This window comes from Sturnus vulgaris, chromosome 8 (genome assembly GCF_052056855.1).
Source record: "Sturnus vulgaris isolate bStuVul1 chromosome 8, bStuVul1.hap1, whole genome shotgun sequence".
Taxonomy (NCBI): Eukaryota; Metazoa; Chordata; class Aves; order Passeriformes; family Sturnidae; genus Sturnus; species Sturnus vulgaris.
This window is the reverse complement of record NC_142250.1, coordinates 10625367-10640094: the sequence shown is the minus strand read 5'-3', so window position 1 is coordinate 10640094 and position 14728 is coordinate 10625367. Positions and strand designations below refer to the sequence as shown.

At 38.7% G+C, this 14728-nt stretch overlaps 1 protein-coding gene across 4 annotated transcripts in view; it reads left to right on the top strand.

Annotated features, from left to right (window-relative positions):
* The window catches only part of GRID1 (glutamate ionotropic receptor delta type subunit 1), a 489331-nt gene extending 475949 nt beyond the window's left edge, over positions 1 to 13382 (top strand). For 3 of the 4 annotated variants that reach the window (XM_014877980.2, XM_014877982.2, XM_088168822.1), the window contains one exon: positions 8267 to 13382. In XM_014877980.2, coding sequence (XP_014733466.1) covers positions 8267 to 8695 — 429 coding nt within the window. In that variant the 3' untranslated portion in view covers positions 8696 to 13382. The remainder of the gene's footprint in view (positions 1 to 8266) is intronic. The other variant, XM_088168823.1, reaches the window with a different exon arrangement.
* Positions 13383 to 14728: the final 1346 nt, after the last annotated feature.

Genomic DNA, 14728 nt, shown 5'->3' with positions numbered 1-14728 from the left:
TAATTTTTTCTTCATAAAAGAGTAATCTGTCACATCACAGTGTAATTTTAGATTATGTCAAATTCTGAAAACACCACCCTCTTGAGGGCCATCCTGTCTTGTTGCAATGCTATTTCAGACCAGAAGTGTAAGAAATTATTAGTATATGTTTGCTAAAGAGAGTGAAATATTAATTACATTATTAGCCTCACTATCTTGATCCTTTTTTTTTTTCTCCCAACATCTTCCTTTCCCTTTCCATCTGGAGATGGCCAATGATGTGAGGCTGGGCCTCAGAAGCATGGTGAGAATTTATAATAAACATACAGATGATTGGTTTCCTGTTGAAAATGCCTGCACAGATGAATCCTCGTAGTTTCCTCCTCATCTTTACCTTCCCCTGGAACTCCCTGTGATCCTACCCTCCGTGGTGTTGGAAATGCCTGTAACTGCAGTCTGTAGTGTGTTCACACTAGAGGTTTCTCCTTTCTCCCGAGTTCCTTTGCAGAGACATTGGCATGCTCATCAACCAGCACTCATTCTGTACTGCATTTTGCTGCTTGTGTTGAGAAGTGTTTCTTTGCATTCTCTTATTATCCTGTTTATTTTAATATCATGAAAACTGTGGAAACATCTGTACCATGTGAACCACTCACTCATTCTCTTTGTCGTTGGGTTACCAGCTGGTGAAACAAGGTTGGTAAGGATTTTAAAGCTTGACTGTCTCAGCATGAGGCTGAATGTCCCCTTTCATATTTAGTAACAAATGAAAATGCTATCACAGCTTCTTCCCTGGCTGGTTTGGGTCTGTTGTGAGTTTTGAGGTCTAGACTGCTGATTGCACTTAGTTAATGGATGGTGGTGAATGTGGGAGCAGATCACTGCAACACACTGTGGGGCAATCTGCTGTTCCCCCATCAGGACTGTGTCCTGTGTATTTATTCACAGAGACTGGGATGCAGTTGAAAAGGTAAATAAGACGAAGAGAGAGGTTTAGCTGGTTTAAAGTGGTGTGCATTGTCAGCTTCACTGACCTGCTGGAGAGATCACTGTCTGGGGTATTCCTGGCAAGGCTCACAGGCAGGACCTGTATTAGAGCCCTGGTTAGATGTGATTTCAAGTTAGATAAATCCAGCCTGAGTAAGGTCTGAACAGGAGTGTGGGAAGATGTGAACTGCTTCATGAAGGTTCTTGCTACTTGCACCAGCTCTGTAGCAATTCTCTGTTACTTGTCTATATTTTTGGTAATAATTTATTTACACCTGTTTTCTGGCTGAGGATAGCTGGAAATAAGCTTTGGCAATGCATTTGAAACAATTTTCTATCACATTAACATCAATTTTGCAGTATTCTGTAAAATCTCACTTTTTTCCAGGTTTACTTAGAAGGAAAAAGAGTGTTACTGTCTCTTCATAAAGGAATTTCTGCTCTCTTGATGAAGGAGAGCATCACCTAGTGAATAAGGTGGCCTCTTGTACACAATTTTATGAAGTTTTGTTTCTTTGCAGATGATTCCACATTGAATTAAATTAACATACTGCAAAACTTTCTTTTATTCTTTCAATTAGGTAACAGCCAACTGGACCTCACCTGATGTCAGTCTCAGTGCCTTCTTCTAACAGCTGGTTTATGGACGATAATTTAGCTAATTGCTAATTTAAAATACATGGTAGAGCTTCCACTTGTAAGAGCAGAAGCTTGATTGCAGGATTTGGCCTATTTCTAAAAGCAGGTTTTCAAGTAGACTCTTGAGGTGCATCCCTGCATATTTCTAATAAGATTCTGTTATGGTCAAACCAGCTTCGAGCAGAGCACACTCAGAAACCACTCAGCAAATTTTCTGTAACATTAAGTGCTATTTGACGGGGTCAGTTGCCTGTGTTAAATTAATGACAGCAGACATACATCACCACTGCATCTGTTTACACGTCTCTCTGCATTTCACTGCATTGTCGGCTGCGGAATCTCCGGAATAATGAGTGTCACACAGTGAGTCATATTAAAAAGGGGTTATTTGTATTAATGTAACACCATACTGTATTGTCATTGTTCTGCAGCACATCTATTACATATATCATCACTGCTTTTTCTTCTTGAGCAAGCCAATTATGCCTGTTTTTGCCAGTCTGTCAGAGCCTCCTGGAATAAATTAAAATTACAGCTTTGCATATGCAGGAGCTATAACAGAAAGTAATGATAATGACCCTGGGTGAATACAGGATTTCAAAATAATCCTAAACAATTGTACATATGCAGAGCTACTGCTACTTTATTTCTCTTTAACAAGCTAAATGTTGGAGTCCCTGATGTCTGAAACCCCACAGGCTGAAGTCGGTTGCTGGGTGGAGCTGTGGGGTTTGATCCTGAGTAAGAAGAGAATAGTTTGTGGGTACCTGAGCATGGAAACTTTGCTGTTTTTTTCTCTGCCTCCTTTTTCAGTTTAGCAGTATGGCTGTCTGTGCCTGGAAATGCCTTAGAGTGTTCCTTTCTAAGTGGGTAGAGGTCTGCCTTCCAGCACCTGTGTCTCATGACCTCTGACACCTGTCAGTATGAACACACATGTATGAGTCAAGAGGACTTTTATATGGTTGGGAGAGAGACCAGCATGTTTCCTGGTCAAGGGCAGAAGAGGAAATGTCTGTCTGACACTGGGGTTTGTGTCAAATTTTGAAACCCAGTTGTAATCACAAAATTACCTAACCTTTTAAAAATACTTCTTGCATGGAATGAAACCCTTATATTAGTACTTATGTCTTGGTTTCTTTCACTCACCAAAAGATAATCCTTCATGTTGTCACCCAGAACAGGAAACAAAAAACCAAATCAGAAATGTGCCCTGATTGATGATTAAGGCTATATTACCTTACAAGCATTGTTTTCTGCATATCTCCTGAATCTTATTAACTACTTTAACAGGCTTTTAATTCTTGGCAGTTTCCAGCATCTGACTGGGAGGTATTGACATATGCAAGATATTCCCTCCCTATATCACCCTGTCTGCCCATATTGACTACATTTCTGAAATTCTAGTCCTTCTGGGGTTGGGGCCATCAATCTTTTTCTTTTCCAGTCTAGTGTGCTTTTATTTGCATGTGTTAGATGCCAATGCAACTTATCGCAGTTCTGGCATAGTTTTAGCATCACATTTTTGCAGATATTAGACTTCCTGTTTGGGCATTTGTCTTCCTTTTTTGCCTTACTGGAACTGCTTCATCGTCTTATAGCATTTTTATGTCTTGAAATGGCTTTTCTTGAACTCTGAGATAAGCTCACAGAAATCACAAGTGAAAAACCAGACACCACAATGGTGTCTTTAATTAAAATATTTTTCTCAAAAATTTTTTCCATTGGAAAATCCCAAGTGTTGCAAGCCAGTCAGCTGAGCCATATTACCTGCTAATTAATTGTGTTTAGAGTGATTGTAGGCAATTTCTTAAAAACAAAAGGAGCCAGTAGCTCCTTTCCAACACCCTTGAATTTGATCAGGTTAACTGACTCCAAACCTCCCAATTAGTAGCATATTCTTTCAATATGACTGCCCACAGGCTTTTATTAGAACCCACTGTCAAGGAAGGTGGGAAAAAATATTAATTACTCTGTAAATCGTGGCGTCAGCATTTATATCTTGCCATAATTTTACTCTGTGTGAAAAGCCAGGCTTGGTTATTCCTGGAAGGGAGTCATTAGTTTCTTGCAGGTGTGGCCATGCAGATGTAGTCATTCCCAGATAATTCTGGTGGGCATCCTCTAGATCCACTCCAAGCCAAGGTGTGCTCCTGCTGTCTGTCATAGGCCATTGAACCTGTTGCTCATGATCAAGTGCTTGCATATCAGAAACCTGCCCTTCAAACGCCCTGCTAGCACTCAAACTCACTGGGGGACATTGACATTTCACTTGGTATTTATGAATAAGAGAATTTCCTGACCAGGAACAATGTTTGGTTAGCTGTTCTCTTTGAGCCTGCAGAGGATAAGCCTGGGTGTATAATCAATTTTCCTCTGATTAATTTCTTCAACTGATCTATTTGGAGTACAACATTAATATTGAAAATATATTTATGAAGCCAGCAAAGGAAAAATATTTATCTTCTCTGGCAACATAAGCATATACTTGTGTCCAACACAGCTGTAGATGAGAAGTGAAGTTGAATTGGCATGAAGTGTCTGAGATGTGACATATTTATAATATTAACTAAATTTTATATATTAAGTGCAAAAAAGAAATTTTAACAAATTACTTGATATTTAATAAGAAGCACAGAACTAAAAATAAAGGAGAACATGTTGCTGACAATGGAGCAAAACATCATAACTTTTAAGATTTATTTTTCTAGCTTTATTGCCATTTAAACCTTTTTCCATTTAACTTGTTAGTTTTCAGTAACATATGCTATGTTACTGATTTCTCAGAAGAGCAATGAAGGAAAAGAAAAAGATTAGGTTCACAGAATTTACAGATTCTGAAAGGTTGACTTGTCATGTAAAGCTATCCCAAAACCTGCACTTCTAGAAATCTTGGGATTCAAAGCAGTTTTATGGTGTGCAATGCCAAACTAATATTTTCAAGGGTTTCTGAATTTTATCTTAGGGTTTTTTAAAAGTATTTGAAGAATCATTCATTCATCATTAAGATAATCTCATACAAACCTTGACATTTAGTTATTTAGCTGCTCTTTGTCTAATAAGACAAAGAAAAAGGGAAGAACCTTTAAAAATATGGTTTTATAATTCCTCAGAGACAAGTTGTTTTCCACAACCTTTGCAAACATTTTATTTTGACAATGAAAAGAAGGAATAATGTGAATTCCTGGTCTGTTGAAAGCCTTTAAAAAGTTTTCTCTGATTTTAATAAGGCCAACAAGTTGTCCTTAATGCTGAAAAAGAAGTAGGCAAAAGAAATCATCATCCCTGCTCCTTAAAGAGATCCCAAGCATTTACTTCTCTATGTATTTCATACAGTGTTCTCATGTAGATAGAATGTGAAGTCTATGTGCAGGAACTGGATTTAATCTTTATCGAGAATGAAAATTTTAGCACACTGAAACATGAGTTTGTAGTGTGAAATATAAGCAACTGCAAATCCACCGTTTCCTGAGGAATGCTGTCCCAGAATGGACTGTGCATAGCAGAAGAAAAGGCCCGTTGGGCCAGGATAAGGGAATTTTCCAAAGGATGTGGTTCTTAATAATCCCTATGGTCTGGACCCGGAGATGTGTTTTAAGAGCATCTCAGCTCTGGCTCTTCATGTTTGCATCTTAAAAGGGCTCAGATAAATATGTAACCAAGATTAATTCATGCTTTGAATTTTATGACTTTCTGTGCCCAGATGCTCCAAATGAAGATCCTGCTTCTTTCACGAATTTATTTTTGCTCTGCAAACAATTCATGACTGCTTGTTTCAATTATTGAAACCTTGCCTTTCCCTCTGGCTTGGCTTTATTCAAGTCACATTTTACTTGTTCCACTTGCAAAGCAGGATGAATACACTTAGGGTGTACTTGCAATCAAAAAAATTAAAATATAAATAAAACATTGGTGTATATTTTCACTTGAAATGATCTGAAGAAGGCATTAGTATTTGGCAAAAGCTCAAAAAAATGTAAATGAGTCATGAGCATTTCACCAAAGCCTCATTTAGGAATATTTGTTCTAATATTTGCTCAGTTCTAACCCGAGTTCTCTTTTGTTTTCTTATTTTGTAGTGGAGGCTTGACAAGAATATGAACCCCAGATACCCAGAATGCCAGCTGGGAGTCTACATCCCAACTAGCAGCATCATTTAGAAAATAAATAGTACAGGGTACCTAAAGAGGCATTGCACAATGGGCTTCTAGGAGTTAGCTCCTTAGACACAATATCATCATACATGGTGCTAGCTGAAGTTTGTGGACAAGCAGAACTTTGCAGCAAGCTTTTGCTGGCAAACAGGTGAGGAAAATGCAGCAGTGAGTGGTTGGACATCTGTTCCAAAGGAACCCACCCAGAGAGGTCGAGCTCTTACTCCCATCGGGGAATAACGTAAGAACTTTTCTCACATTTGCCCCAGGTCTACAATTTTACTTCCAGAAAAGGAACTGAGGAAATTATGAATTAAATGCATGTAATCCTCTGGCCACTGTACCATAAATCCATAAGTTTCCTAGCTACAGAATTTAGGAAAGAGCCTTTGAGTTATCATCAGCTTAGTGCATTGTCTAATGTATTGGATGAAGGGCCTGACAGGTCAGGTGTGTTTTTTGTCAGGAAGGACTTAATGCAGCTGCAGGGGTTATCTGATCAAGTGTTGTGTGATCACTTCATGTCAAATAAGTTTATTTTTTATTTTATTACCCATTGATTTTTCTCTAATCTGATAATTTTGGGTTAGAGGATTTGGCTGAAAAAGCGGGATTTTTTAAAAGTTATTTGTTTCTTTGGTGAGGAAGATTATATCCCGCAGGTATCTGGGAGCTGCATTGGGATTTTGGTGAATTTATAACATAAATTAAATAGGAATTCATTTTCCACTGATTAGCAAAGAATTTGCAACATGCAGCTCAGCTCTGTAATTGTGGAGCAATTGTATTCCAGTAGAAATCAATATGGATTTAGCCTAAACTAAGGACAGAGGTTTGGACTGTATATCATGTAAAACTAATTCATTTCCAAACCCATGCAGGGATCAGCAAATTCAACGGTTCTTGAGTAATGTAGAAGGGGTGTTAAATCACAAGGTTAGAATTGAATCCGTAGTTGACGTTGACTGGAATCAAGGACTTTGGAGTTGGCTTGTCAATTTACAGGGGAAAGCAAAGTTGCATGGCAGAGGATACCACTGGAATAAGATTGTAATTCTCTGTGCTCCACCTGAACACCACTGATGAAAGATTAAGAGGAGTGAGTGGCTGTGATACTTTGTACTTCTTCATTCCCCAAGCCTAGACCCTGGTATGAATCAGTAATGCTGTTGGTGTTGGGTTAAAACCAACATTTAAGCACAGGTTGACCTTGGGCAGTCAGGAATTACTGGAACACAAAAGTTTTGGGTAGTCCTGCTCCCTGGGTTGGAGTCTTGCTGTCTGAGTAAAGTAATTAGAAGTTTTTGTTGGATCAGGGAATTTCTCCAGTTCCAGGGCTGTTGGGCTGTTAATGCTTTGCTGCTATTCTGCTGTGTGTTACACTTGCATCAAATAACTACAACTGCAATCATATCTGTGCTTTATGAAATGTAGAGAAATTATATAATGTAATACCTTTTTTATTGGCAATACAATGTTAGCTGTTAAAATTCAGTCAGACAGCATCCCAGGTGGTTGACTTCACCCTGCCAGTTTTGTTGCTTCCCAATTTGAGCATTTTGAATGTGGTGCTGAGGTGATAAACAGCCCACTGTAGATCTTTGCTACTTCAGGATTTAAAGACAACTCCTTTTGCTGTATTTCCTCAGGGAAGCTAAAATGTGTTGAGTGAGGGGTTCTGACAGTCAGTTGAAGAGACCACTCTGGGAACCTTAGGAAACACATTCTCAGAAGGTGGTGATGCATTTTCTAAAGACCAACACTGTTTTCCTGAGCTCTGACCACAGACGGACTTTTCCAGATGACATGCCAAGGTGACAGACAGCTTATGGTCTGTCATGTAACTGTTCCAAACACAAGTGCGTGGTCCCCTCCCCAGGGCTCCCAGAGAAGTGCTGTTCCAGTAGGTTTATATTGTGTGCCACACAGGTGACCCAGGGCTTCCTGATGGGAAGGCAAGAATTCATCACCACCACAACCCCTGGCCAGTAGATTTTGACACATGAAGCAACTACCCTGAAGTCAGGGTTTTTACTGATGTGTTCTTTAGAAAATGCTCTGCAGATAGATGAGATAGTGGTGAGCTGTCATGTGGTGACAAGGGGCTGAGCTGCCCACTGGAATTGGAGTCCCAGGTCATTTGTTTGCCTGCTATAGGCTTTTTTCTGAGCTTTTGCAAGGTGAGCCAAGGGTGTGAGGGATGTGCTGGTCCCTGATGCCAGCCCCTGTTAGCTGAAGCACAGCCATCAGTTTACCTTCCAGGAGGATGGGATTGACAACATCAGGAGCTCCAGCAAGCTGAGATGGAGCCGGTGTTCTCTTCAGCATTTTCTTCAGCAGGTTTTTCATTTGGAGATGTTGCCAGACCTTGAGGTTTTGCACAGGCACAGTTGAAATCCAAGTGATGTAATGAGTGATCAGCAACTCAGGTCACACAGAGGAGAGGAAGGGGGTCCGGATGGGGTTGGAGACTGTGTTTGGACTGATTGTTCTGGTTTCTTCCTTACTAGGACAAAGAGGTGAATCTGGAGCAGGTCCACAGACGCATGAACAGTTTAATTGATGAAGACATTGCCCACAAGCAGATCTCGCCAGCGTCCATCGAGATCTCAGCGCTGGAGATCGGTGGCATGCAGCCAGCTCAGACCCTGGAGCCGGTGCGCGAGTACCAGAACACGCAACTGTCTGTCACCACCTTTTTACCAGAACAGACAACTCATGGTGCCAGCAGGACACTCACAGCTGCCTCAGGCAGCAACCTGCCGCTGCCCCTGAGCAGCTCAGCCACCATGCCCTCCATACAGTGCAAACACAGGTCACCCAACGGAGGACTATTCCGGCAGAGCCCCGTGAAAACCCCGATCCCAATGTCATTCCAGTCCGTGCCGGGGGGAGTCATTCCAGAAGCAATGGAGCCCTCGCATGGAACATCCATATGACGAAAACAAACAGTACAAACAACCAGCAGAGATTTTTAATACAAAATTTAAAAGAAAAAAAAAAAGGAAAAGAAAACAAACTCTTACATTTTTCTTGTATATACTTGTAAATAACGAAAGAATGAAGTGGGGTAAAAGTGTATTTTGAATATTCCCAATTTTCGAAGTAAGTAAAAAACAAAACAAAAAACAAACAAAAATGTATGAATGACTTTGTAAATTTTGTTCTATATGAATAAAAAGGCAAACTACTTGTGGTCGTTCTCAAGTGCCAAAGAAGACCTATTACTGGGACTGAGGGCCATACTTTTCTTTTTTTTTTTTTTTCCATGGATTTAAACACTTATTCCCTTACAGGTATGATTTTTTTAAGAGCAAAAAATTTATCTGTTTCTTGCTAGAAAAATTCACCGTGCTCAGATCTCTCCTTTCCCCAGAACCCTGTTTTATAGCTAAGATGACAATTCACTCAGAGACCTTAGCAGCTGGTATTAGCATAGCAGTAAAAAATGCTTTAAAGGTGAATTATAACTCAAATCCAACAAACAATAAACAGAGAACATTTTCTTTCTAACAAGGATTTAAGCTTCCACACAGTTTCTAAATTTAAGCACAGGATTATTGAATTGTGTTTTTATGTGTCTGCTGTGCTGTGTGGCTCTTTTTATTTAACTTTCTGTCTTTTGTTATATATATATAATATATATTATATATATTATGACGTATATATTATATATATAAATGCTTTGATGAACAGGTTTTAGGTTAAGGGGAAAGCTTTTAAGAAAACTGCTCAGCTCTTTTTCGTTTCTCATGTACATGACTGAAAATGGGGAGGAACCAATGGAGTGAGGCAGGAGAAAATGGCACTGCAGTGACTGTGCCCTCTGGTGCCATCTCTTTCTTTAAGATTTTACTGAATTTGTTGCATAATAGATGCAATGCCCCCTATTGAAGTCATATCCCTGTATGACAAGACTATAAGCACAGCTCAGCTTTTTTTTCCATTGATTTTATAAAGAGAGGTATTTTAATGGCCACGTCTATAATTGTGGTAGAAATGGCTATACAAAACCCTTTTTTTTTGTCTGTGAAACACGGAGGACAAAGATAGAGCAACACATATAGCTTATTTAATGTCTTGTCATGCAAATATTACCAGTTCAATGTCGTATTGCAGGAAAAAAAACAAACAAAAATCTAAGGCATTGTTTCCTTCCCAAACAGAAGTTTGAATGCCAAATATAACGGATCCCTATCCCCCCTCCTACTCTTCATGGACCATCGCTCTCTTTCCAAATTAGGATAGTTTAGTATCTTCCCAAATGTAGCCCTAAGACTAGGTTGTAATTTCCCTTTGTAGCTGGATTTCTTCACTTTATTAGAACACTGCTATTTGGAAAAGGCTGTAGATCCTGGTGCAGCAAAATCACTGTCTACATTAGGGTGAAAAATTCTGTTTGAAAGAGGTAAAATGCATTCACATCCCAGGAAAGTCAGCAGGCACTCTGGGTCAGGTGTTTGGATAAATAAACATTCCATTCACTGCTCCTAATTTGATTTGCATAATTACACAACACGTATATTTACAGGGTGATTAAAGTCCCCACATTTTTACATTTCTACTTTAAGCAGTAGGGAGGAAAAGTCAAACTGTGCATAAAACCAGCCTTATGGAAGAGTATACTCAGCCTACCACTTTTTAAATGAGGAATATTGATGGTGGGCTTAGAGAAGGGGTACTCTTGGAGATAATTAGTTTGTCTCTGTTGTCAAGCTGGTTCCTCACAAAGATGGTGCAATTTTGTAGCTTGGCACAAATTGCACTATTTGCTTCACACTAATTAAAAAATAATAATAAAGCTGACTAGCTGACTAAATTTATGCTATTTAGAGGTTTAGTCCACAAAAACTTTTGATTTTTTTTCTCTTTTGTCATTTTTTTTTCTCTTTGTTGTCTTTACAAATCTATGGCCACAGGAAAAAAATCTTCCATAAATACACTAATTAGTTATGGCAGAAATAGCTGCACTAAAAGACTACGCACACACAGGAACCTGTAAAGATGCTTTGGAGAAAGAGTGCAAGGATTTGTGTTGGAAAAATCTCTCGTTTCATGACCAATTTCAGATTTTAGCAGCAGCAGAGGAATGTGCTGCAGAGGACGTGCAAGGAGGTGCTTGAGTGGCTACGAGGGTGCAATCTGATGTGGCACACAAGCCTGCTGAAGGTTTGCTGAGCTGCTGCCCTGCTGTTAACTCACAAAACATGCTGCTGGCTCGCTGCAGCAAAGCCCAAAGCAGGGGCTTGGAACCCTCTTTTACTGATGCATCTTTGCTTTCACATTAGATCTTTTTCATTTTATGGACTAAAACACTGTAATTTTAACTGACCTGCATTTGTGGAATAAATTGTGAATACAAAATATTTTGGGGATTAACTTTAGCATTCTTCATATTCAGTGTCCTCCTCCTAGCTTACTCTTGCAATGTGCTGTAAAGTTTAGAAGTGTGGTTTAACTTATAAGTGACGTTAGAGCTCCTTTATTCTCATGCACAGAATATGACTCACCTATTTGAATGCTTTGCATGACTACAGCTAAGATGAGCAGAATCTTGAAGAATCAAACCACACAGCCCTCTTTCAGAAAAGTATTTAAGCATGTGTGAGCCCTATAGGGAGCACCTGCTTTATGCACAGAAGTGCGTTGCTGATTGATGGTGGAGTGAAAACTGCACATCTCAAATTAAATATGTGCCTAATTTTAAGCAGGTGAGTGAGCTGGCCAAACTCCCTAGGACTACTCAGCTGCTTTAAGTTAACCTTAAGTTTTGAGTGCTTTGCTGCACCAGGGTCTATACTGCAAAACTAGGAATCTGCAATGGATCTCTCACTGTCTAGTAATTATTTGTTTATATAAAAGGTAGCAAGGCATAGCTTGAAGCTGTTAAATCCTTCATGTTCTAGTGGTTTGGTTTTAGATTATTTAAGCAAATCACCAGGTTCTCCTTGAGCATCAACAATGTTTCTTTCCCCATAACTTTCCGTTTTCAAAGTAAATGCAGAATGTATGATTTTCATATCCTGTCTCCTGTTTTATATTTGTATCTTCCTTTTGACAGATCAAAGCATTCACCTTCTATATAATATGTATTCACCACACACATGCATATATATATACATTAGCAATTACTCACAGAAGAAGTGAGAAATATAATTTCCATGTGATGTAAATGAGCATAAGGTGAAAGCTCTCACAGAGCTGTGCTTATTTACACCACCTGCAGATTTGACCCTTCACCTTTAATATCTGGAAAGTTAAAATAAAAAAACTACAGAAGTTTCTGAAAACTTTGAAGATCAAACTATGCTCTGTTTTTTCAACTGGAACTTCCCCGAGTGTACTTAAAATAGGGAATAACATATGATCCCAAATATTCCAACTCCTCTGGAATGTTTACATTGCAAAGGTGATTGTACATGAAATGTACCTTCCTTTTATTGTGCTCTTTTGATGATGAGCTTTCACAAAAGTGACATCTGTGGCACAGCACTTCTAGTCTGTCTTGTTCTACCAACCCATTAGTTTAGAAATTATTTTCTTACAAAAATGTGACTCAGTTTCTTCTATTTGCTTGTAATCCATGAGCAACCTGCTTTCAATCTGAAGAATGCATTGCTCTTATTTCTTAGTATGTCATGTTTTCCTATTGCAATGGAAAAAAAGAGTAATTGTGCTTTTTAATTTCAGAGTTGAAACTTGATAGAATGTTTTTATGCTGAGTTACAACTACATGTGTGCAATACTTGTCTTGCAAAATGAAATTCCCAATATCTGCCTTGCTTTGATAACCATTGCTGCATTGTAGGTGAAGTCTCAGCAAAACAACTCACTTTTCCTTAGTTTGCTGATAGAATAAACCACTTAAACCTGGGTTCTCACCTGTGTAAATCAGCTTCCCTCCAGGGAATGGGTCAAAAATACTGAGTTTCAGCAGGTGAAGGTTTAGCTCTTAATATTGGTCTCAAGAGTACTGCTTTCCATAAGCTTGTATTCAGGGGTATAAAGGAAAGGAAAATGCCTCAAAAATTAATCTCAAAGAGGAACTTTATTAAAATTTTGAGCTTGTAACATGGATTACAGTTTAAGCTTTATTGCTGGATTGCTGAAAAAAAGAAAATTCTTCCTAAAATCTGTTTTTAATTTCAGAATAGCTCTCTTCTGAGATAGGTTTAAAGCTGTTGGGTTGGTGACAAGTGAAGCATTCAGAGGAAATCATGTTAGTGGGATGGTACAGCAACCACAGTGTTCAGACCTTATTATTTTATTTTGTTTTACTGACTTGAACTTATGTTGTGAGCAGCTAAAGAGTGACATAAATCTAAACACAACATATTTGGGGGACCCTGTTGGAAATTTCTCAGAGAAATCATATCCTTTGGCATCGTCCTGGGAAAGGCAAGGAGAAAGTCAGAAGAAAACTCTGAAGAAAGGCAAAAGAAAAGGTAAAAACTGACATGTGGTGAAGGGGGAGGGAGAAAAGGATGGTTACAACTCATATTTAGTAAAGCTGTTATTACTTGTATGAGAAGCCTCAATTCCACCATACAAGCAGTTGCCTCAGCTAATTATTATTTTTCTTAATTTTTAGGAAACAAATAAAAACAGCATTTGTTCTACCAGAAACAGTTGTTATATTATTTAAGAGTTGAAATTATTTGTGTGACGGTTCCTGTTTCTTGGCTTGATTGTTGCTCAGCTGGGGAGAATCAGCTTTAATGAGTGATTTCACCCAAAGCAGCTGTGGGCTGTTTGCTGGGAGACGCTCCCAAGGGCTGTTTAGGTCTGCAGCTGGGACAAATCAGCCTCAATCAGCTCCAATCAGCTCCCCATAAAGCTCTCACTTCCCCGGCTGGGGGGAAGAGTCTCGGCTTTGTGCTGTGTGTATTGCTGGATTCCTGGCAGATGGATGGTGCTTTTTCTGTTTTGGAGGGGAGTAGAACAGAAATGTGGGTTCTCCAAGCTTGCAAGGTAGCCATTAAGAGAAGCAAATAACGTATTAAGCTTCAGTTTTTTTTACTGAGTTTTGTCTTTTCCTAAATTTACTGTCAGCCTTAATAGAGATTTATTTTTTTTTTTTAGCTGTGTGCTTTCAAGTATGCTACCGAAATTGTTTTCTTATGTTCCTACTGAAATTGATAGCTTTCTTTGAAATCAATTAATATAGGTAGGAACTTCACGTTGTGTTGTAGTAGAGCACAAATAGGAGAGAGTTTTTAATTTTATTTTTGTAAGCCTCTTTGAAAGGTGTCTTATCTTTCAGTGATTAGTTCTGTTGTTGCAGTTACAAAGCTCTGTAGTTTTGAGGAGGTCTGTTTGGCCTCTATATCATATGAGGAGGATGAGTCTTCAGAATCATAAATACACACAGAAAGGTAAGGAAAAAGTTTGAATAAAAAAACTAAAAAAAAAAATCTCTGCCCATCTTGCTGAAGTTTCAAATGCTTGGATGAGTGGCTGGGACAGATTCTGATTTTTGAATAATATGCTCTATGTGACTGTAGTGTAGATACCATCTGAAACATTTCTAGGTGCAAACCCCACAACATAGCTCATTGTGCCCCCATATTGTTTTCGAGATAAAGAATTTTGATTAAATTTTTAACTGTTTTGTTATAGTGCTATAAGGGAGAGTGCATGGGAGGGGAGATGGAAGCTGAGGGTTTATTACCTACAGCTGTAGGTAATCATCAAGCTGCTTTTAGACTCTGATTCAAAAAGTCACTCATTCATGAAAGGAAGCATCCTGGAAATTCTTTTATGTTTCAGTATTTTTCTAAAATTATTTTCATTGTATAAAATGTGCATATTTGTTTCCTGATGGAATTATTTCCAAAGTGGAGTAGAGCACAACAGAATCCTACACTTTGGATGAGAACTGCAGCTAAAAGAATAAAAGGGATTCATGGTGGAGTTAAAAATCTATGTTTCAAATTAAATATGTGCCTGATTTTAATCAGGTGAGTGAGCTC